Below are 25969 nucleotides of genomic sequence, written 5' to 3'. Positions count from 1 at the left end.
AGAAAATAATCAAAACACAAAAGTCGTTGCATTTTTAACAGCCTGTTGAAACATGTTTACAAATTTTGTCATTGAAAATGCTTTAAATGACTAAAATTTCTGACAAACTATAAAAATTTTGCGTTTTTTTAAATTTTTTTCCCGTTCCGTTTGTACATCTGAAAAAAAATCGTTAAACTTCAAACTGAAATCAAATCTTCAAACTGAGAAGGTGGTTCGCAGTATACAAATTCCTGGAAGACGTGGGGTTGGTCGGCCAAAATTAACTTGGGAAGCAATAACACTAAAAGATTGTAGAGAATGGAATTTATTGGGATCCGACTCTTGTGACCATGAGAAGTGGAAAGCCGATGTACAATCTACCATGCGTGCAGCTAGCCAGTCATTTGGAGTGGCCCCACGAGTCTAGAAATTCCCCGCAAATCTTGCACGCTAAAAACAAAACCTGATGATGATGATGAAACTGCGATAAAATTCACCGCTACATGTCAGGCTTCCTACACAAACGTTGCCACAGTGATGTTTATACATCATGCGAAGAAAGAACCGATGAAACTTCACTTGCAAAAAAATCTCTGTAATTGATTGAACAATGAACATTGCAGAAAATATTCAGATACAAACCAAGCAATTTTTTTCAACTTTTATGTAGCTTAATTACGCTAATTGATCCAGTGCATTGTCACAAGCTTCACCCCAGTTGGATTTGCAGTATTGAAGACGAAAATAAATAAGACTGTAATACACAGTATTGAAGATGAAAATAAATAAGACTGTAATATACAATTTTTTGTGTGTTAGTGACCACATAATTTCTAAGCTTCAGAATGGCCCAGGAACCTCTACCAAGTTTTTTTTACATACATTTTGAATATCACATTTCCAGTTGAGAAAGTCGTTAATTAATACACCAAGATGTTTAATACAATTTTTTTCTTTCTAATTCATTTCCATTTATTGTCACATGCATTTTTGCACCAAGCTTTTGTTTAGTTAGTATCATGTACTCAGTTTTGTTGTAGTTTAGAGAGTTTGTTCATTTTCATTCAGTTGTCAATTTTGATCAATTTTATATTGATAGTTTTTTCTAGAGAAGAAAGATTTATGTTGGACATGGTTATATTGGTGTCATCAGCAAAAAGGGTCACTTCACTTGCCATCAGCAAAAAGGTTTAATATAAGACAATGAATCTTCATCAGTAACATACAATTGCATATCATCAGCATATGACTGGCATGAAAGCCCATGTCGCTTTATGATGTCAAACAGAGGTTTTACGTAGAGGCAAAACAGGACAGGGCCGAGAACAGAACCTTGAGCAACTCCAGAAGAAAGAAGTGTTGCAGAAGACATTGAGTTTTCAATTGCTACAGACTGAGTTCGATCATAAAGATAAAAAGAGAACCAATCAAGTGCCATTCATGTAATGCCAAAATCTGAATTGAGACGATTTAGAAGAATTTTGTGATCAATGGTATCAAAACCACCTGAAAGATCAAGAGAAAGTAGAACAACGTTATGATTACAGTGCCGTGCAATGGCAATATCATTATAAATTTTTAGCAAAGCTGTTTCAGTGGAGTAACGTTGATGATGAGATGATCGATTTATATCAAATAAATTTTGCACGTTCAGGAGAATTTTCTAGAAATATAAAAAGTGTCGAAGTTTCTAGAAATGACTTTAGCAAAAACAATCGCACAACGTTTGGGCTAAATGAATATCTTAGGACTCATCGGCCACAGAACAAGTAAAATTGATACAATTGAATTATCATGCGTTAAGGACACAGAACTTAATCTGTCCCCTAGATTATGCATATTAATTGTGACACTCTCATTCTCCTCAACTTGTTGCTGCATGCTTATTTTTGATTGTTGGTAATTGTTAATACTTTTCCATATTTTATTGTCGGTTTGTTTTTTGTTGTTGTTTCACTATGGCCGAAACTCTTAATATTTGTACTCTCATTTACAAATAAACTAACTGTAACCGCTATATTGTAACAATGGCCCATTGAACATATGTTATGAAATTGACAGAGTAATTACAACTGGACTAGACCAGCCGTCAAGAACAAGCTGGAAACGATATCAGGAGAGCTTCCCCTGACGGTGGCAGAAGCTCTTGATGGGCTGCGAGCATCGGAAATAGAAGACATTCAAGAAAATGTTCTACGCAATTCACTCAAGTTGATCAGCAGAAACAACAAGCTGTCTATGCAGCAGGTTAACAGCTAATATTATAGTATCTGAGTAGCGGTTATGCAAGATATTGTTAGCTTGCTTGCTTTTATGTGGTTTGTTTCCAATGCAAATTCTTTCGAAAGTAGCCGCACTTTTTCACAATTGAGAACCGGTATGGTTAATGAAGGCTGAATATAGTTATCATATTCTGGCTATGAACACTGGCATATACAAGAAGTATGAGAATTAGTTGATGTACAGACGTTATCAAACTATCTACTACATGTTAAAGAAAGGGACGTTTTATTTCTGAAGACTAGTCTTCTTTTCTATCAGACAGATTTTTTTATTTAAGCGCAAGTAGTGGAAAACCAAGTCAAAGTAGCTTTGATCAATACCATGCATCCGGTTTGGTGCTTTTTAAATTGGGGACTTATTAATGTCTTTGAGGGCCCCTTTTTGTGTTGGATTTTTTATCCTCGGACTGAGAGGGCGGCATTAAAAGCGTAATTTTGGCAGTTTTGCATACTTGTAGAATGTAGACTCATTAAACCACTGATGCAGGCTCGGTCGCCGAGATTGACAAAGTGATGTTTCCGTTTGTTGCTTATTAAGTATTCCATTCAATAGGTGCCGCTCAATAGTAATAATATACAGCAATCATTTCCAAGACAGCAGATTACTCGGAAATGATTGCTGTATATTATCACCATTCAGCGGCACCTAGTGGATGGAATAATTAGTAGGCAACAAACGGAAACGTCACTCCGTCAATACAAACAGCAAATTACTCTACATGCCACCTCAAGAATTTCTCCAGCAACTGAATTTGAGGCACATTTGTATCAGTTGGGGTTAAACTGACACAATCATCTAGCGATCACAACATCGATGCATTATGCTGGATGGATGATACTTGGAAAGCAGCATGGTGTACTGCTGACACCAGACTTGTTATAGTAATTGATATATACAACAATACACAGGCCTTGACAAAGTGCAAATTGAAGGCCGATATAATTTCGCTTTTGAACTCTGACGTAAATTTACTTTATATCCCTTTGAAATGATAGTTTTGAGAATATAAAATTATTGTTTGGTAATAATAGCAAAAAGGTAGCTTAAAATCATATTAAATATAATTGTGCAAAGACTATATTTATTAACTACTACTCAAACTTCTTGCCTTACAAACTTTTACTCAAAATACCATCTTATGTTGGCAATTTTGACTGCTATCAAGTGTAGCAGATTGGCCTCCAGTCAAATTTAAAGCTTGTGCGTTGGCATGGCATGTGTAGCCTATAGGTATAGGTCGCCATGTTCAGGACAGGACAATTTAGCCTAAAATAAATTAATTCGGTTAGTTGAAGCCATTTATAGAATATCCATTTTCGAAGGGACCTTTAATATACGTTTCAGAATATACTTTAAGTGTTATTTTACATTTGTCCGAGTTTTTATTTACAACAGATACTAATATCCGTTTACATGTCAATGTTGCTGTACGTGTATGATAACAGTGTTGCTTATTACAACTAATGACCCTTATACACGTAAAATTCAAAGCAGGTGACATTTATGTTTTAGAGACGGTTGATCCTGAAGAAGGTGTTAGATGCGGGGCATGAGGTATGTGTTTAACTCAGCGATTTCATTTGGTGTAAAACTGAAAAGTTTGCTTGAAATCCGAAATAAGTTTGAAACCGAAAATTTTAAATGAATCAATCGGTAAAGGTAGGTATTCAGTAAAAATCTCCCAAAGCACTATTCCATTCCATAGTCCCATCAATGCAAATCATAAAATTGGATCAATGAATGACAAACAGTAGGGCGTTGCCATACTTTTGTATATTAAAAGTGTGGCAACTATTTGCATTTTTGACTAAGTGGTTTCGAATTCTATCTTATGCTGCCAACCCATTCTGTTTCAACCGTAATTTTGAACCCGATCTAAAAACTTAGCCTGACTTATAGGTCCGACCCATTTAAAGATTTGATCCTTTCGAATGTTTAAAAATTGAAACATCGATTACTGTAGTCCACGATGATCAAAAAATAAGTTCATTGTGACAAAGGTTTGTTTTTAATCCAAGCCATATGTTTAATTACTATGAGATGAAGAAATATTTTATATGTTTGATTTATGAACTTTCTTTATACATTCAGATTGATACAGTAGCTGGTCTTGGTGATCTTGGAAGCCTCGTGGTTGCACTTAACATCAGTTCTGTCAAAGCAAGCTTGTTGAATGACCTTCTTCGAGACAGGCCTGTGCTGCTGCAGCAGTTTTCTCCATTGAGACAAAGTCACATTCTTAACAAGGTTTGTTTGTAAAAGTTGTCTTTAGATCCCCTTGAAATGGACTTTCATTTTTGACCAAACTTTAATTTAAAAAATAAAAATCCTTTATCTTGAAAGAAAAATTAATAGAATTTGAGTTCAATAATTCAACACTATTTGCCATTTGAAGTAACTAATCCAGAAATTAATGCTGTATTAAACTTTGTATTTGTAACCGTAAAAACTATATAAGAACAGTGTTTTTAATTGATGTTATAAATAGTTGAGGGAGGCGGGGCAAAGCAAACAATTGATTTTTGGAAAACTATAGCTACAAATGAAATGTTGTTTTTTTTTCTAAAATTATATGAGCTAAGTTCACCCCACACAATACTTTGCAGATTCTGAGATAGGTTCACTAAACATGTATTAGCTTAATTCTGCGTTGGTAAAAACAACATTGTGGCTAAAAAAAATATTTGGCAACTCCTTTATTCTACACACCTTGCTTTGAGCGTTCAGTTTCATATTCTGAACTTGTAGAAATCCCTGGTTTTCGTAACATTTATTTAAGGTTGTCTGCTGCAATGCGGAAGGGCCGGTAACTTTGTGAATACATTCAATTACCCAATACAAGTTAAGTTATAAGCTGTAGTAGGCTACATTGCACTGTTTGAAATTACTACTTTGAAATTGCTCCAAATGGGTGTACTTATTGCTATAGAACATAACTCAAAATGCTTAGAAGCAAAATGGTTAGGGTTAGAAAAATTAATACATCCCTTGATCTAAACAACTAATTGATTACACTGGCCGACACAATTTTTGGTGCCGGCAGTTTTTGAACAGATTTAGACTAACTTTGGGGCGCTGATTCCGAAAATGCCATCAGTTTTTTTTCCATCAGGTCAACTTTTTTAAGTTACGGTACGGTGATTTTGACTCTTTTACTGTATTTTCCCTACAAAGTAGCACAAATACAATAGTTTTAATGCTGTCATTATGGGATTACAACCTTTATTATTACTCTTGCATTATATCTTAAAACAAACAATGAAAGCAGACAATGCCAAGACAATTGTTTTCTGTGTTAAATGCTAGTAGGTGCAAATCAAAACAGCATAATGGTGCTTTTTTGGAGGGGGGGGTGGAATCTAGCGCGCTTATGGTTACAACATCAAGAAGACGTTGTCGCAGTAACACAAATATTTTCTGCAACATCTGTGGTGATTACACACTAGAGCAGGGGTGGGAAACCTGCGGGCCGAATGCAGCCCTCGTGACTGTTCCATGTGACCCGCGTCAAAATTTCTTTACCCAAAATATATTGCAACAACAGCTCAAAAAAGAGTAGGGTGTGCATTCTTGGTATATTGCGAATGCCCTTCTATGACTAGTTAATTCATCATAGAAGATTAAGAATTGCAATTAAGAGTTGAGTTACACTTAAGAGTTGCAACATCTTCCGTGTCAGCAGATATCACACGACTCACAAAAAATAAAAATTTTCAGCCATCCCACTATCTTGGAAAGGGAAATAAATCATTGTCTACTAACTGTTTTCGCTGCATTTTTTATCTGTAAATAAAATTTCGAAATTTTTAGTGGCCCACCTGTGTTATTTCTCATTTTATGTGGCCCACAATACTAAAAAGGTTCCCCACCCCTGCACTAGAGCCTAACAGAAAACCAATCGATGATTTTGTAAAGCGTGCTTCTCTTGCTTAGGCTACTTTAAAGTGAAGTTGGGGGATCAAGATAAGTCTTGGGCTCTCCACATTATTTGCAAAACTTTCAAAGATCATTTACATCAATGGACGAACAAAAAAGGATTAAGGTTTGCTATTCCAATGGTGTGGCGTGAACCAAAAGATCATAAAAGCGACTACTATTTTTGTGCAGTAAACATAAAAGACATAAACAGGAAAAATAGGACTTCCTTGCAATATCCAAACCTAGCTTCAGCAATCAGGCCAGTGCTACACAGAGAAAAACTTCCTGTTCCTGATTTTGAAGGTTTGCAACAATTGGATTTACTTTCTGACAGTGAAGATGCTTTTGCAGTTCACTCTCGTAAATCTCTTAACGCAAGTTTATGGCAGACACTTAAGCAAGGTGAAGAATAAGAAGCTACCATACCTATTAATCCTACGTTTTCAAGTTCTTTGTTGGCTTGCTGAAATTGATTATGTCTTTTGACAATATATTTGTCTGGTGGATAGATTTTACATGAGCAATTATGCATAAGTGCACGCATGCAGTGGAATCACCGTAACTAGAAAACTAGACCTGATAGACAAAAACTGACTGTGTTTTCGAAATCAGCGACCTCAAATTAGCTAAAAACAGTTGAAATATCTTCGGCACCAAAAAAAAAAATTTTTTTTTGTCGGCTAGTGTTATCAAACCGAAATACGTGGGAAAAACGTTCATACCACGTCTGTTTTGCTAGGGAAAAACATACATATGTGATATTGTGATAATTATATTTTGTAAATAGCCTAAATAAAAAATATATAGATAGATTTTAGACTGTTGGCAGGTGTCGTTAGGTAACATTATGAACTCAATCAGCCCTATAGATCCATAATAATCTTTTATTTCTTTGTTCAAATATAGCTTGATTTGAAGTTAGTATGTTCGCTTTGTCGCGCCTCTTCCCTTGCTATAAACAGTAAATTACTCATATTGAAGTTTAGAGGTAAAAAATGATCCACAAACACTCAAGACTGATCCGAAAAACTTTACATCTTGCTAAATACAAAGTTAAAATCAATCGAAATTACTGAAATATACAAAGTCGAACTTTGAATTTGCGAAAAATATTAAAATTAAACTCAAACTGAAATTTAAATTTGCTAAATTTGTGAACTTAATCTAACTGATCAAGTTTTCAAGTCCAGAACAAATTTTTCTGTACTGTGCTTAAAGTTCAAACGAAAATATGAGTTCATGCCAGAGGCTGGCTGTCACGATTTCTTTCTATCTCTTACCAGGAAAAAGACTTGGAAAGGTTCGATGACGTAGTTTAATAGGTTATAACCGAAAAGCAGTCAATTAAATTCACGGATAGTTCTACTAGTGAAATGATATTCTAACTTCTTGAAGGACTTTAGCTTCTCTTTTAACTCTAATTTCGAACACAATTTATATCAGCACCAATTCTCATCTACTTGTATTCAATTACTTCAAGTCTCAATCACCAATAATTTCTGCACCAACTACCAATCCACAACTCATAACACAACTCTCATAATCAACTCATAATAATCTCATAATAATCATTACGCAAATTACACCACTATTTATAGAAGGTTGCTTCGGTCTAGTAACATCGAGAAGGTTACGTAATGTCACATTGTTCTGTCAAGTTGCAATAAATGTCAACAAGCAGAAGCTTAAAGAAGTCTAAAGAATGTCACGTTCGCAAGAAGATTCTTACATAATAACGATTTCGCAATCGGACATCTACTGTAAACATCCTTATGACGTCATGACAAACGACGCTCAGAAATTATGAAAAACAACAGAACATTCCAGATTTGCATGCTTACAGACGATTCTGGAAATGCGTTACATAATACAGATTTCTCATTCAAAGGTTACTTCAGGTCAATACCCGATAATAACACATCGCTCAAAATTCCATAATGAAAACAGCACATTCTGTCAAGACGCAAAGCAGCCCGACGCGAGGCCTTACACATTGATTGTGACATACGCCCCCCCCCTTAGAATATTGTTGCAAACAATATAACAACACAATCAATACAATACACATTACAAAACAATTAGTTACTTGATAAGTCAATTCTCATTAGTCCATCGTTGCATGATCTACCAACGACAGCTTTTCTCAAAACAATAGTCACGTTCACTGCGAAAGCTTCCACCGTCCTCAATGACTTCAGTGCACCGGCGAGCAAGATGACCCATCTTCTTACATCGGAAACACTTCCTCTCCGGACAGTCCTTGGCCAGATGACCATCTCTGTGACAGTTGTAGCAAGCCTTTTCATCAAAAGAGCAGCTCCTGGCTATGTGTCCAATCTCTCCACATCGGTAACAATGGTTGTCACGGCAACGTCTGTTTTCCGAATGTCCGCCGTCAGCAACGCACTCCCTGGCGAAGTGTCCGCGTCTACCGCATCTATAGCAAACTCCAAATGGTCGTCGCCTGCCTCCTCTCCTCGGTTCTTCGCGCTTGTAGTATCCGTGATCGTGAGATTGTCGCTGATTATCTGCAGAACAATCTCGAGCAAAGTGACCATTGTTGCCACAAGAATAACAAGTAACTTCAGAATCTCGCTCAATAACATTTCCGATTATAAGACCAACTAAAGGATTTTGTAAACATAATGCTTTCACAGTCTCACTACAATACGGAGTGTCGATATTTATCCTCGCTAACGGTCCTTGGATTGAAGTATTATTTATCGACATCACAATTCCAGTTTTTCCCGTTAACTGACTTTCTTTAACCAAATCTCTCTTCACCATTATACCCGTAGAACCAGAATCACGTAAAACTTTTACCTTTTTGTTTCCAACTGTTCCATTCACTACTGGCAGGTAATGAAGATGATCAGTTAAAGAAGAAAACGGGAAAGAAGACAAAAAAAGATGCCTGCGAAGAAATAATACCTGATCATCTTCATCTGGTCTCTCCCCCTCAGGCGTGGGTTCAGGAGTCATTAACGCACAACCGCATCAATAAACGTCCGTGTCTTTATCTTTTCCTGACTGATTGGATAGGGAAAACGACTTGTCCTTGCATTCCTTCGCTTCGTGTCCTTGCCTATTGCAACGATTGCACCACTTTCTCGATTCCTGATGATTTTTGTTAGTCTTCTTCCGGCAGTTAACAGCCTTATGACCTAAGCCATTACAATTAAAACAACGCACTTCTCTTGGAACAGCACCTCCTTTAAAATTATTTGTTTGCTCCTCGTCATCATCGAATGACATCATCTCTTCGGTCAACAACTTCTCATCACGGGCAACTAAATACTGTTCTGCCACACTGGCTATGTCTTCTAGAGTCTTTGGACTTCTCTCCATTAAATAAACAGACAGATCTTTTGAACATGAATCTGTGAATTGTTCCTTAACTATAAGGTTTGCCAATCCGTCCAATGATTGATCGGCCCCCGAAAGTTCAAACCATTTTAACAAAAGGTTTCTTAAACGTTCAATAAATTGACCTGGGCTTTCGTGTCGTTCAGGCTTTGCCTCACGGAATCTTTGACAGTATCCATGCTCGGTAAAATTGTATCGCTTTAACAGAGCCAACTTCAATCTGTCGTAGTTCATGGCCTCTTCTTGCGAAAGTCTTGAATATACATCAAGAGCTTGTCCCGATAATAACATGCTTAGCTGGGTAGCCCACGTCGACTTCTCCAATTTGGCTATTGTAGTATATCTTTCAAATCTTAACAAATAACTATCCAACTCATCTTTTTCTTCAACAAATGATGGCAAATCTGGACGTCTAACTTGCGCCACAATAACATCTCGAGCATTATCGTTAGTAGAATTAGATCGCTCACCAATATCCAGCTTTTGTCTTTCTAAATCGTCTTATCTTTTCCAATTCATATTGCGCTCTTCTTTCTTCAGCTTCTGCTTCACGCTGTGCTCGTTTCTCTTCTGCTTCGCGTTGTGCTCGCTTCTCTTCAGCTTCTGCTTCGCGTTGTGCTCGCTTCTCTTCAGCTTCAAGTTGTGCTCGCTTCTCTTCAGCTTCAAGTTGTGCTCGTTTTTCTTCAGCTTCAAGTTCTGCTTTCCTTATTTCACGAGCAGCTCTTCTATGTTCTCTTTCGTCAGCTTCTCGCTGAGCTTTTTGGGCCATTATCTTGTGATACTCTTCCATCACAAACTGAGACTTCTCATTGTCACTCAGCCCCATTCGTTCAGCCATGCTCCGTAAGTCTTCAATCATCTCATGTTTGACAGTATCCGCCATTTTGACAGCTTGTTGTTAATTTATTATTCTTTCAATAAATCCTTCGGTATTCTTCGGTTTTTTATTCTTTTTCGGTTATATCCCGGACGAGCCCCCAGAATGTCACAATTTCTTTCTATCTCTTACCAGGAAAAAGACTTGGAAAGGTTCGATGACGTAGTTTAATGGGTTATAACCGAAAAGCAGTCAATTAAATTCACGGATAGTTCTACTAGTGAAATGATATTCTAACTTCTTGAAGGACTTTAACGAACGGCTTCTCAAATAACTCTAATTTCGAACACAATTTATATCAGCACCAATTTTCATCTACTTGTATTCAATTACTTCAAGTCTCAATCACCAATAATTTCTGCACCAACTACCAATCCACAACTCATAACACAACTCTCATAATCAACTCATAATAATCTCATAATAATCATTACGCAAATTACACCACTATTTATAGAAGGTTGCTTCGGTCTAGTAACGTCGAGAAGGTTACGTAATGTCACATTGTTCTGTCAAGTTGCAATAAATGTCAACAAGCAGAAGCTTAAAGAAGTCTAAAGAATGTGACGTTCGCAAGAAGATTCTTACATAATAACGATTTCGCATTCGGACATCTACTGTAAACATCCTTATGACGTCATGACAAACGACGCTCAGAAATTATGAAAAACAACAGAACATTCCAGATTTGCATGCTTACAGACGATTCTGGAAATGCGTTACATAATACAGATTTCTCATTCAAAGGTTACTTCAGGTCAATACTCGATAATAACACATCGCTCAAAATTCCATAATGAAAACAGCACATTCTGTCAAGACGCAAAGCAGCCCGACGCGAGGCCTTACACATTGATTGTGACATGGGCATATGCTACTTTAAAAGTACCCTTTAAAAGTAGCTACTCAGGTTAAAGTAGCGCGCGCTGCTGCTAATTCTCCCACTAATTTTATCTTCATTAAACTGTCACAGGATGTACTTTGTGACATCAAAACGATCTTGAAAACGATTGATATCAATCGTTTACACTGCATTTCCACGTCGTTATAGAAAACACGTTCTAAGTGTAGTTTACTGTTACAAATCTTTCAAAACCACGAGCATTTCAAAGTGCGAGCTGCTGATTCTTGGCTGTTTTGACTTCAGCACGTCTTTTCCAACGGAGAAAAATCTCTTTGCAGCACTGGAAGAAATGGGCGTGTTGTAGCCTATTTAATAAAGAAAAGTTATAAATCGGCACTAGGAAAGCTCAAGGACTTGCTTGTGTCTGAAAAAAAGCCTCCACAATTGACTTTTTTCCTCATGTCAACGTTTCATGCGATGGCTCCAACACACCAAAAAATTCATCTTCGGAATCGTGACTGGTGTTGGTGTCACTTTTGTCAATATCAACGTGGCTTGATGTTTCCCGCAATGGTCGAACGATTTTTGTCTTGATGTTTTCACGCGTTGTTTCCATAAAAAAATGCAAAAACAAGTCATTTTTTTCTCTTTAAATTATAAAGTAGCGGGTAGCAGGAGTGCCACTGAAAGAAATATGCGTCTCTCTGCTACTGCTACATTGAAACAAAAGTAGTGCCGCTACTCCAACAAAAATGTAACGGCGCTACAGAAGTAGCACGCTACTGCCCCTCTCTGGTTGATGCCGGGTTGCTTGCTACTGACTTCTTCAGGTACATCAAGTATTGATTACAACATGGCAGAACGTTCACTAATGCCCCTGAAAAAGTCACAGTTCTAAATGCGAATTATCACTTGCAACACCTTGTGAAATTTTAGATTGTTTTGCACAAGATTCTGTTGTAAAAACAATATTTGAATTATTTCAATGCTTATCAAGAAATGGTTTGAACACTTCGATAAATTTTTCAAGAAGAACTGACACTTTAAAACATGTATAGCCTATTACGTTCAAAAAGTGCGGCTTAATTTGAACACCAATGCCTCGGATGGAAGTTTTTTTGACTGATTTATCGGATTGCCCGAATCAAAAGCACCATAGCACTAAAGAAATAACAATACTATACCTATTACCATTGTACACACCAGCTGTTGCTTGTCTAGCTGCTATCCACAATGTTTTCTTTTTTATCAGATCAATTGCCAACAAGTTTTAGATCTAGTGAAAGCAATTATTGGCATTGGTTTGTCTTTCATTTTCCATTGAAAAGGTTAGTTTGAGAACTTTCCCAATTTAAAAAAATAGTTATTTTTGTAAATACCTCCAGTAGTTTAAAGTTTACATAACTCCTTTTCTTCTGCTTCTTGTTCAATCCTGGAGTTATTTATGCAGCCAGAGACAAACAAGTATTCAATTCGTAATTTCATTTCGTATCCTCAACTATATTCAGTATAATATTTAACTGCATCGTATTTCCCAAACCCTCGAACAGTAAAACTAAACTTGAGACCCATATTGCTACTTCTGCTCGTTAAACATAGTTGCACTCAGCAGTGTATGTGTGTCACAATTCTTTCTAGTTCTTACACGTAAAGAGACTTTGGAAAGATTGATGACGCAGTTTATTGGGACATCAAACGTTAAAGAATTGGTCGAATAGTTCTACTAGGGATGGTAGAAGTAAGGGATTGCTCACTGAAAATGAAGGTGCACAACTGGAGTGTCATAGCAGTTTTTTTTAAGTTGACGTTTTTACTATCTGTTTTTCACTAACACAGTTTAAAATTGGTCAGAAGCTATACACAAATAAAACGCAGCTAGTTTATTCATATAAATAAGCAAAACTGGTAAAGATAACAAATTAACAACAAAGGTAAAGTTGTCAAATTGAATGAAGGCTTGCATAAGTCATAAGTGTATCATTTACACAAAATGAGTTCATATATAGTTTTACGTGTTAGTTCTACATGACACCCTGTTAGAAAGTGAGCAAGCCACATAAAACTAGACACTATAACACAGAAAGCAAGAATTTTCAGCCGCAGCAAGAAGTAACGTTCCAAAGCCTTGGCAACAGCGTCACGTGTAAAACAGACGTTTTCCGAGCGTCAAACAGGGACCTTCAACGCAGATGAAATAGTTAAAGACATGAAAGCATCAGTGCATATAAAAGAGCATTTAAAGCTCATAGATGCAAATATGGCAGACCAAATAGCTGTAAACTTGAAAAGCAGTCATCCCTTAATTGCGACTTTATAAAACTAAATAGTTCCAAAATATAGCTTTCTTCCTAAAAATTATTATTAGATCCTTTAGCTGTAAGTTTGCGCGCAGTTCTAAACATCTTTATTGGTTCGTCAATGTTGCAGTGGTTTAATCGCTTCAATTCATTGTTTGCAAAGCAGCTAAAAAGTACTTCAAGAATAAATGCAAAATTTTTGGCAAATATTTTTGCAACACCAGCACTTTATGTGCTTCGGACGTATATGCCACAACGGGGACTGCAAGAGTAAAAGCAGACCTTTTATGTTTTAAGGCAAAGAGCTTTGTTCGTGCCTCATGATTGGGCACAATGGACGAATATAGCGAGACCACCACGATCATCCTTTTGCAACAATTCTGTTTTGTAGTCTTCAATATCATCCGAAACATTAATAATTTTGTTGCTTTTCACCAACAAATCTCTGCATCCACATACTTCTTTCCATGTGACCTCTTAGATAATATGTCACACTCGCATCATCATCTGAAATACCATCAAGGTCCATTCCCACAGGATATTCATTCGACCAAAAATTTTCCGAAGCAGCATCTGGATCTTCTGTTGCAGAAAAGTTGTCATTCGCTATGAGTTCATAAATTGATGAAATGCTCCATCTTTAAGCAAACTTAGAGATCTAATTTTTCTTTCACCTTGAAATAGCTGATTGATCGACATAAAAAATTGCCTCCGTTCACCTGACGATACCAACCAAAAAGTCCTTCTGTATAGAGTCAGAAGAAAATTGTTCATGAAGAATGTAGTTAAACCCATGGTTGCTTACAAGGTAGCTGGATAAAGCAATCGTTCCTTCAATGCTTTGAATGCAAGATGTGAAAGTTTTTTTGGTATGGCCAGACTGCCCAGATGTTTTCCATGCCTTCAAAAAATCTTTTGCTCGACACAGAAACTGTACATTTTGTACTTACGTTACATTACTTTATTACTTTACATTTTGTATTTTTATCCGTTCTCAAAGGGCAGTACATGTTTGCTGCAACCTGAACATTTTCACAACAGTAATAAGCTACCTTTGCAATATGTTTATTCTTTGAATGCATAAATTACAGTCTATGGCAAGTAAAGCTACTACTTCTCACCACTAAAAATCATCCATTGTCACAATCAATGTGCAAGGCCTCGCGTCGGGCTGCTTTGCGTCTTGACAGAAAGTGCTGTTTTCATAAAATATGGAATTTTGAGCGATGTGTTATTATCGGGTATTGACCTGAAGTAACCTTTGAATGAGAAATCTGTATTATGTAACGCATTTCCAGAATCATCTGTAAGCATGCAAATCTGGAATGTACTGTTGTTTTTCATAATTTTTGAGCGTCGTTTGTCACGACGTCATAAGGATGTTTACAGTAGATGTCCGATTGCGAAATATTTATTATGTAACAATCTTCTACCCTACGTGACATTCTTTAAACTTCTTTGAGCTTCTGTTGTTTACATTTAAATGCTGCTTGATAGAACAATGGTTCTTTATGATGTAACCTTACGTAACCTTCTCGAAGTTACTGGACTGAACAACCAACTATAAATAGTGGTGTAATTATTATGGGAGTTGATCATTATTATGAGTTGATTATGAGAGTTGTGTTATGAGTTGTGGATTGGTAGTTGGTGCAGAAATTATTGGTGATTGAGACTTGAAGTAATTGAATACAAGTAGATGAGAATTGGTGCTGATATAAATTGTGTTCGAAATTAGAGTTATTTGAGAAGCCGTTCGTTAAAGTCCTTTAAGAGTTTTCATTATCATTTTACCGGTAGAACTATCCGATCATTTAATTGACTGCTTTTCGGTTATACCCATTAAACTATGTCATTGAACCTTTCCAAGTCTTTTTCTTGGTAAGAAATAGAAAGAAATCGTGACATACATGTTATGCGGAATGCAGCATGTGTTATAAACCTAACAAGACTTGCTAACTAAATACAACACCTTACAAACACATTTTGGCACAAACTCTAACAAGTAACAATATTTAAAAGTATAATGATGTCTCAAAATGTATATACACTCATATACTGTGACGTATCTATTTATAAGCAATAAGCATATGGAACTAATGTTTTAAGGATGACATCACAGACATTACCTATTAAATATTAACCATAAATTCAATGTATCTGGCTGTGTCAAGAAAGTCAAGATATGTTTTACCATAATATTCCAGATCTAATGCAGTCGATTCGCTAAAAATACTTAAAAAATCAGCTCATTAGCTCAAATATTATTATTTAAGTCTTCACCTATGAAATGCTTGAACAATGAATACTGTCAAAGCATTAATGGATAAGCGATAACCTATTCTGTAAAGATGCAATATCTTACACTACACTTTACAATATTGTCTTGTATGCAACATACTTACTCATGGCATGTTGAGGTGAAGTTCTTGCAACATTACCAAGATTCAAAGAAACTTCCTTCAAAGCATGAGCTACTTTAACTGATACATGGTTATCAAAGCACACAGAAATTACCAGATAAATATCATTCAAAGCTTTCATCACTTTTTTAAACCAGAAATAAAGTGTAGTGGTGTCCAGCTTGTTTACTGGCACAAAGCAAACCACATCTTTGTAATTACTACAAAATGACTGAACCATAAAAGCAACCACTGTTTTCGCAGGTGAACCATCTTCTGTAGTAGTAGCAATAGTAGTAGCAGTAGTAGTAGTCCAGTTTGGTTATAGGTGATTTGTTCGTAAACAGTTGTTTGTAAAACAATTGTTCGTAAGCAGTTGTTCGTAAAATTAAGTCTTCGTAAAACAATTCTTCGTAAATCATTTCTCCGTATACATCAATTGTTCGTATAGTGAATTGTTCGTAAATAGTAAATAGGTGATAGGTCAATTGTTTGTGAAGAATTTTTCAGTTGTTACTCAGGGGCGCCGAAAGCGGGGGGCAGGGGGGAGCATCATGGAGGGACAGGGGGACAATGGTGCCCTTTTAAAGTCATGTAAGCTACTACACATTTTGCAATATAACAATTTCTGCTATTCGCTTTTAGCCTAATTATAACACAGGCCAACAAATAAATTTTGGCACAAATAAAGGTGAGAGTCTTTTTAAAGTATTTCAGTAAAGTAAAGGCCCCTGGTTCCGAAAATGCACTTAGTTTTTTCGAATTGGCTCTAGTTTTCGAGATATTCGACAATGAAAATATTTTTGAAATCATTAATCAAAAGCTTTCAATCAAGAGCTCAAACTAATATTTACAGCACAAATTCTGCAACACAGTAGGTTACATGATTATAACATAGCATGATGTCCTTCTTTGTATACCGGACACTTGTATCATTACTCGATAGTGAGCTGATAGATGAGCATTATCGCCAGATCTTATCTTAAAAGTTTTTAAAAATTGGCCTTTCAGCAACAAAAGTGCCCTTGGCTTTTTCATAATCCTGCCCTCCAGTCTAAAATTGTTTCGGCGCCCCTGTTGTTACTCGTGCAGGACATTTCCTTTGAAAATGCTGAAATTTCCAATAAGTAGTTTCTTGCCCTTGTGTGTTAAGTGCACTATAATCTTTGTAATAAAGCTGGCCACCATGCAAAAGTTTTGGCTTTCCTTTTTCGCTGCCATTCTGAATCAGGGACTCTACACTCTGTCTGCTCGGCTACAGCACGTCACCTCTAGCACATCTCTAGTATATACGCTACCCTAATTAATTGTTCGTAAAGAATTGTAACTGCTTTACGAACAATTAGTATTACGGTCAATTGCATGCACGAAGAATTAATTTACGAACAATTGTATTACGAACAACTGTTTACGAAGAAAACGTCGGATACCGTCCAGTTTTAATCTGGTGATGTCCCCGTTACCGAGGGTGGCCGGATTCACCTCCAAGTGCCGCAGTCGCTTTCAGACCTTGCCTCTACATCGATCTGTCTAATCTAATCTGTCTAACGCGTCCTCTCTTGTCAAGCCCACCTTGCTTTTTTCCTCCTCAACTTGCCTTTTCCGGTTTTTTTTGGATCTTCCTTGTTTTTCTACGACCTTCCACTTGCAACTCCAGCACTCTTCTCAAAACATCATCTTCATCCCTTCTCAAAACATGCCCATACCACTTCACTCCATCCGCCTTCGCCAATTTATCAACATTCTCATTCAATCCAAGCAAGTTCCTCAGTATTCCTCTCATTCGTCAGCTTCACACCACACATTGCCCTCACCATCGCTCTCTCAGTTCTTTTTAAAATCGCCAGTTCGTTTTCCCGTAAGCACCATGTCTCACTTTCGTACAGCATTGCAGATCTTACACAACTAGTATAAATTCTTCCTCTCATTTTCAACGGAAATCTTCTACCATATAACAACTCTCGACACTCTCTGAATTTCACCCAACTAAACCTTATTCTTGCAGTTACTGCCGCTTCACAACCACCACTTGCATTCGATCTATCTCCTAGATAGCAAAGGCATTCACTAATTCAACTTCGTCATTCAGATTTCCAACAGGACCAGCCATTCCTTCTTCAATCTTCTTGCATCTTTCACATTCAAAACCATCTCCGGATCTGCAAGTCACTTTCTTCATCTTTGCACATGTTCCATGCACTCACTTCTTGCATTTTGCACACATAACAGAATTTGCCATCACTCTTTTTCCACATATGCCACATGTCGATTTTACTCATTGCGGTTTCCCCTTCCGTTCCACTTATTACAATCTTCTGTGAGACTAACAAATGAACCATTATTGTATTCTATTCTTTTGGCAGTATACACTTCATCAATCCTTAGGGTTACAATCTGTTGATATGGTTTCAAATCTCCAGTCCTTTCCTTTTAATAACGCAAATGTAAAATTCCAGCTCCGACAGACAATCCACTAGAGTATACACGAAGCCTACTCACAGCAGGAATAATGAAAACATCTCTTATTTTTTGGTACAGAACTGTGCTGGTCAATTTCCACAAGAATGCCATTGTTGTAGTTTTGATTGTTTCTACTTCTAATCCCCATGATCCATATTACACAACTCTAAAGACAACTCTCAACACAATTCTAATAATAATTGTAATCAAATCGCGCGGTTATTTATAACAGGTTTGCTTGGACCAGAAGCTTCCAGAGACTAGGTTAATATTACATCACAAGATTTCATTCTTCTGGTCAACAAGTCAAAGGATTTTCCAGAAGGTCACGTAGACAAAATTTTCTAGAAGTAGATTTCACAATAAAAGATTGCGTAACTAAAGGTATATGTCAGTAGTCGTCGAAACACCACAACACAATTAATACAATGAAATATTTCATTCCTTCTAGAACAAAAATGCAGCCTATGACAATGTGCTTCAGTCAGGATTTATGAAAATCCAACAAAAAACAAAAGCCCTACACTTTGATTTAGTCCATGTTAGGCGTTTGAAAGGAAACGGAGTACTTGAGAAAAGTTCGCTTGTGTAGATATTAAATGACTAGCCATACGTGCCGACTTCCGGGGGGGCCGGGGGGCGGCGCTCCTCGTAAACTTATGGTTGAAGGGCAACAAAAATGGCTATTTCAAGGTGTTTCAAAAATAAAATATTTCGCGAAAGAGTTTTAGATCATTTGAACGGACTCAAAGAGTGCTGAAAGCGAAAATCAGCCTACGTTGTTCTTGCCCGCAAAACAGAAGCTGATCGCATGGCTTTCTCTGGAACGTGAATTCTACTGAGACGCTCAGTCACACACTGTTTATCTTCCCGCGCGTGAGGAGCAACTTCAAAGCCAAAACGCGTGGTATCGAAAAAGCGAATGAGAGGTTGAATGTTTATTCTCATTTCACGAGATATCCAAGCGTCCCTTAGATTTTCTGCGACTTCAAACATGAAATCGATTTTAGCAAACTTTATCGAGTTGAAAACTACGACACAACGAGCAATTACGTGAATACAGCTTAAAAGAAAACATGCATTTTTCAAAACTGTCATCCGTGTTTTGCTTCAATAAGCACTGTATTGATGTATATTAATGAAAATAATATTTTCATTAATATACATCAATACAGTGCTTATCTCATACACTCCTGCACTACCGCATATAGCCTAATCGAGTATAGGTCGATCTCGTGTATAAGTCGAACCCCTACTTTTGAACTGAAAATCGGTGATATTTCCTTCTCCCGTGTATAAGTCGAATAGCTTATTCCCGGCACTACCATTCGATGGTTCATCTAAGTATTGCCATTGACATACGGTGAGGAAATTTCAAAGTAGGGCAATATTAAGTAAACCAGGTAAATTAGACGCGCTATTTTTAACGAGGTCTTTTCGCTGTGAGATTAATTATGATTCAACAGAACGCATTGTTGTGTTTGCAATGTGTGAGAATTAAATCGAAAACCGATAAAAGAAAAGGTGTTGGTCGCAGATATTGCCTGCATTAATGACGTCTCTTACCGCTATTATCACCTAGCCAACCTTACGTCATTGTTTTATGCGGCCGCTAAGGTTTGACATCGACTTCAACGGTCATGGAATGTTACGTAATAAGAACGATTATATCCTACACACAAAAAAATAAAAAATTGATCTCTTAAAACAGCTCTTTCTGCTGTTTTCTTTCGTGAGCTTTGCATATTGCTCAACAAGTGCATAAAGTTTAGAATTGACAAGAAATCATATAATTTGAAAATTAAGTTTGAATCACTGCAAATAAACGTATGCGAACATCTCGACCTATACTCGAGTATATACGGTGTTCGATAAAAAACTTTCGATAAAAAAACAGAAGAGAAAACAAAGGTTATGACGTCATCACATTTCTCGCCCTCCATGGTTTTTTGAAAAGTTGGCGCCTATGTGACTAGCTGTTACGTTTTAGCTTTTTAATACCATGGATTTCAAACAATTGGTAAACTCTATGACACCATTCTCTGACCGGATACCAACATACAAGTTAAGACAGCTTACTGGTTTCAACTTTACTGCAACTGCCAACATGCGCTGGACACAACCCCAGGTTAGCTTAAGTTGAGTTGTGTTATATGTAATTACGTATCATCATCATGTGCCGTCTCCGAGCCGAAGGCTGGCTGTTAATTGCTTCCACACGTCACGTTCTTCCGATGCTTGACAATTCATCCCATTGTTTTACATCATCTCCTCCAAGTCCGTCTTCTTCCTCTACACCTCTTTCCTTCCACCATCAAAATATCTTTTGCGAACTCCATCTTTTGTTTTGCTAAATCATTTGCCCATCTATCTTGAACAACAATTCTTTTTCTAATTGCTTCGTTTGTAATGTGTTTTTATATGATAATTTTAATATTCTTCTGCAGCTCCATAGTTGAAAACCATTAATTGTTTTGTGAATTTCTTTGTTGGAGGTTCAAATTTAAGTTCTATATGACATAACTGGTTTGATATAACAAGATAATAGTCTCAGATTTGTTTGCTAATCTATACCTCTTAAAATTCCTTATATTTCCAAAATGATGCTTTTGCTTGATCTATCCTTCGTTTTACATCATTGGTGCATCTTCCATCTTGTGTAATGAGGGACCCCAGGTATGTGTACGTGGTGACCTGATCCAATTGTTCTCCTTCCAGCTTAATTTTTTGAATTTTTTTATTTTCATTGCTTTTTTCTATCAACATTGTTTTTTTCTTAAAATTTAGTGTCATTCCGTATTTTTTTCTGATTTCATTTATTTTGTCTATGTTTTCCTGTATTTTTTTCTCGGTTTCAGCCACAATGACAGTGGCACAACATCAGCCACAATATCTTATATTGTTCACTACTTGTCCATTAAATAGTGGTGAGAGTATGCATCCCTGTCGAACTCCTTTGGATATTGGGAAGAATTTTGTGAGACCACTAGCACTTCAAACTGCTGCTGTTTGTTTAAAATTATATAAACATAAGTATAAATACGTCTGTTAATAAAGCTATTTTTACCAGGCGATGATTATTGTGGAGAAATATAAAGCAGAGAAAAATAAAACAAACCTCACTATGCATGACATCAGGTCAGTGGTCCTAGTAGTTTCCTTATCTTACTTGATCCTTTTTTTTGAAGAATCATACAGTTGTTTGATGTTCTCAACAACTAGTTCATTTTTACTTTTTACCAAAAGAGCAACAGATTTTAAATTACCATACGAAGAGGTAATTCTGTAATCGCATCAACATCTTATGATCCCTAACAATACCAGCTAGTCTGTGACTTGTTATTTTTGCACGGCCCAACAAGTCATATCCTACAGCTGCACATTTTTTGTTCTACTAATTCAAATATCGTGATCTATGTTGTTTTTGCTTTGCTTCACTTAGAAAACAATTGATTATGCAAACAAAACACTCTGCACAGCATTTTTTTTTCGTCGTACCCAGGCTTATGCCCGGTGGTAAAATATTTAGATTAAGTGGACCGGAAGGCAAGTAAACCTTCAGGCATTTAAGTGTCTTACCAAAGGCAAAGCCCATGCTCTTAAGCGGTGTTCAACCGGCACCCTTTCGAAGGTTGATCTAGGGCTCTAACAACTCGGCTATGCAGCCCACATGGGTATCCACTGCAGTAAACAAACTTAAATAAAAAGATTCCCCAAACAACCTCTTTATCTGATCCAGATCTTTTCCAGATGTGGAATGGATCTGACCAGATCTGGACCAGATCAAGTGGTTATCTGGGTCTGTTTTAAAACAGAATCAATTTTGCCAATATGCCCAATTGATATTAAATCGAAATGAAAGCTTAATTTATTTAGCTCCCATAAAAATGATCAAAGTTTAGTCATTGCACTCATTTCTTTTTACTGCATTAAGGGAGAGTTACAAATTATGTACACTTCACAATGTAGATATTTACAACCTTTTTTAGCCTGATGCTGCGAGTTCGCTGTGGTAATAGCGAATTCCATTAGCTTTCGGAACACAGTTCCCTAGTCATGTGCTATGACGAATGGTGTTGAAGTCAGTGAGTCGTTCTTCAAAATCTGCATTGTGAAGTAAGCAACGATCGTGCTACTAAAAGCGAAACTCAATCAATTGCAACTTTTATACAATTGCTTAGAGAGCTTGGCAAGGCTTCCATCGGGCTTACATGTGAAGATATTTGCAATGTCCCTCTCTTCTCAGTGCTTGATCTTGCTCAAATGATTGATGATGCACTTGGAGATGACATAACTCCAAATCTGGTTGGTTTATACTTGAATTTTTTGTGTTCAGTAGTTTAATTTCTTTCAAAAGAAATTGGGTGGTAGCCTACTTGAAATAAGAGTCATAGAAATTAGTTCAACACAACGCCATATTCGGAACTAAATATCTGGATCATTCTGAAGATCCTTCGTAATCCTTAGCTTGAATTGGACTTTTTAATGTGCCCTTGTGCGACTTTTCACTACATCCCAAAGCTCACCCTTTATCTTTGTTGACCAAACGGATGCCTGCGTCCCACACCATTGGACAATCTTTCCATTCTCGCTGGCATCCAACGTGCTGAGCTTCGTCGCGAAGAATCCACTCTGCCTCTCGGCTGACGGGTATTGGAGCCTAACCATCTTCTCCACTACAAGACCATCTTGTCCACTCCACTACAACTGAAAACAAGACACTCATTCGTGCCAGCCGCTCAGCTTCTGATCAACGAAGCTGATGAACAAGACATCTCTGCGGCTAATGTGGTCCATAAATAGAAGTCAACTACCACCAGACTCCAATCGTTCATCTCCGACGGCGATACACGCCCCATCGGCCTGACACTACCAACACAGGCATGGGTGCACCTCAACCGTCTTCGTACGGGCGTCAGACTTTTCCGCTCAACCACGCACCAATGGGGAATGGCCTCTTCCCCCTCCTGTGAATGTCAGACTTTTCCGCTCAACCACGCACCAATGGGGAATGGCCTCTTTCCCCTCCTCTGAATGTGGTACTGAGGAACATACCACATCATCAATGACTGTATCATCTTCAAACCACCTAACGGAGTGTCTTGGCTGATGAAACCCAAGACTGGCTGCTCTCTAGTAGCCTTCCCGTGTAGTCCGGGAACATCGTGAATCTGGGGCGGTAAAGGATAGACTCTCAGCCCCAGAGGCTCACACGACGATGACGACGATCAAACGTTTCATAGCTGCATTGCTTCTTTATTGTTCCAGGCGAACTGCATTGCAACAAAACTACATATCTGCCTGAAGCTAAGCTGCATAAGGGGAACAAATGTCAACATGCTTGTTGGAAGCAAAATACCTGCCAACATCGTGCTTTTCCTACCGTGAGTTGTGCTACTATTCGGAAAGTTTGTGTTGTGTCTGACTTGGTTGAATTATATAAGTTTATATTAATATGATAATTGTATACGTACCGCAAGCAGATATGTACTGTAATTGTGTGTGTTTTTGTATTTCACTGTAATCATCGTAAATATACGTTGTTTTTGTAATACATATCCAGTAACTCAGGCATACGTGCAGTGCACAGTAAACAATCTATGAAAATCCATGTGTCTAAGAATTATAATGTACATTGCACAATATGAAGTACAACACAAACAAAAAACTTTCCTATTTAAAAGTGTGTATTTCCTTCTACAACCCAATGCTACATATACCTTTTCTCGCTTCTTGCCTTTCAAGCATCAACATTTGTTGCGCAATCAAAATGCAAGGAGTGTAACTACCTCTATAATTAGCTCTGTAACTAGCTCTACCCAGGGTGTAATAAATTGGGTGGGCATAGTTGCTGAAGTACTATACTAGAAAGGAACTAGAAAGAAAGGCGCAGAAAGGAACCGGTTACTCTATTTTTATTAATGTCGAAAACCTTATCTTTTCATTCTTTTTTGATTGATTGACGTTTATTTTGTTGCGAGTATAAATACACACACTAGTACTATGTCGACACACACACACACTATGTCGAAAACCTTATCTTTTCATTCTTTTTTGATTGATTGACGTTTATTTTGTTGCGAGTATAAATACACACATTCATCAAGCAAAGTCAAATAATACAAACGATCACGTAGAATTTGTGGGTACTACAACGGGGGCTGCGAAGTGACCTGGAAGGTCTAGTCAAGCAGCCACTCTCATCAACAAAAGAAATGGTAACAAATTAAGCATAAAAGAAGCAATCAAAGAAGCGAAGCAAAATATTTGAAATATAAGTTTACAGTATATAGTTGATTGGATGGTCTGAATGGCTAGTGTGGAAGCTACACCGTTATGGTTAGCGAATCGCACCTTCTCGCTGTACTAGTGAGTGCTCAGCCTTGTGCTGATAGCCGGGAAGAACGCCCAGTTTCTTCATAAGTTTACGGTATAGTTGCTTTAATGAACACAATACGCGTCAGCTAATAAGAGATCTACATAGGCCAGAAGCCATCAACATTTAGTAACATGATAGTAGAAAATTTTTATAATAATTTTTAAATGAGTTAGGTGAATTTTTTCTCATTTCCAACAGGACTGAGTTCCAAATTTCAACACCTTTATATTTGAAGCTACGTTGAAGTTTTAAAGATACGTATTGAGGAACATAAAAGTTATCCATGTGCATTTCTAGTACAGTATTGCAGAAATGAACTTTTTTCCCCTTTATAAAATAGTTAGAAAAAGTATATGGTAGTGAATTGTTTTAATTGAATTGTAATCGTAACAATGTAACTACTTTAAAGTTATACAATAGCGTATTGTAAACTATGTGCTGCTTGTTAGGTACTGGAACTTGTTTATTTTGCTACGCGTGCTATGTTCTTCATAAAAGTTTTGTTTGTTATTGAACGTGTAGGGTTTTGCTAATTATTGGCTATCTTTTTTACTGTAGACTTTTGGTTATTGAGAGACTCTGAGTCTCTAGCTACAATACAAAAAGGGTAATTTAGGCTTCTGTCTAGGGGTATGGTTTTGAATTTGCAGCGTTGAAATGCATTTTGCAATTTTGATAAGTTTCGGTTAAATGTTAAAATATAATTTTTTTAGTTAAAACATGGTACATGTTACAAACGAACAATTTAACCTCTAAGCGTAATGTTAAACTTTGTTTGGTGTAATGTAATGGTTTTATTTTCTGGTTTCACTAGTTGCAATATAGCTCTTTTCTCACTGTTTGTAATTATTTTTTTCGAAAGTGCCGTAATTACGTTTCTCGATTGCTTGCTGTGTAACTTTCAGTATAGCCTAAGTCGGTACGCTAGTTGCCTTGAAAAACAATGATAGTTTACTTTTGTGCAGTTTTGTTAATGCTCGATTACTAGACTTCAGTTAACTTTTTCTGTTTTCTTGGTATAAATTAGTCATCATACGTTTAACTTGTTTGTGAAATTCTGAGTTGTTTGAAGCATCCTGATGCGTAATAAGCTTTATATCAACCATGTTTCTACTTTATCAACATTTTTTCTCTCCAGCAATCCAGTTATCTTATCTCACT

The 25969-nt window shown here is 37.0% G+C and overlaps 1 protein-coding gene across 1 annotated transcript in view; it reads left to right on the top strand.

Moving 5' to 3' along the window:
* The window catches only part of LOC145786816 (uncharacterized), a 296407-nt gene that overhangs the window by 103346 nt on the left and 167092 nt on the right, over window positions 1–25969 (top strand). Inside the window, exons 25-31 of the mRNA XM_082598556.1 lie at window positions 2044–2229; window positions 3778–3819; window positions 4357–4512; window positions 20420–20557; window positions 21500–21567; window positions 22611–22734; window positions 23698–23813. Coding sequence (XP_082454682.1) covers window positions 2044–2229; window positions 3778–3819; window positions 4357–4512; window positions 20420–20557; window positions 21500–21567; window positions 22611–22734; window positions 23698–23813 — 830 coding nt within the window. The remainder of the gene's footprint in view (window positions 1–2043; window positions 2230–3777; window positions 3820–4356; window positions 4513–20419; window positions 20558–21499; window positions 21568–22610; window positions 22735–23697; window positions 23814–25969) is intronic.

This window comes from Aplidium turbinatum, chromosome 17 (genome assembly GCF_918807975.1).
Source record: "Aplidium turbinatum chromosome 17, kaAplTurb1.1, whole genome shotgun sequence".
In the NCBI taxonomy this organism is placed as follows: Eukaryota; Metazoa; Chordata; class Ascidiacea; order Aplousobranchia; family Polyclinidae; genus Aplidium; species Aplidium turbinatum.
Note: the sequence above shows the minus strand (reverse complement) of the source record. Positions and strands in the feature narration are given on the sequence as shown.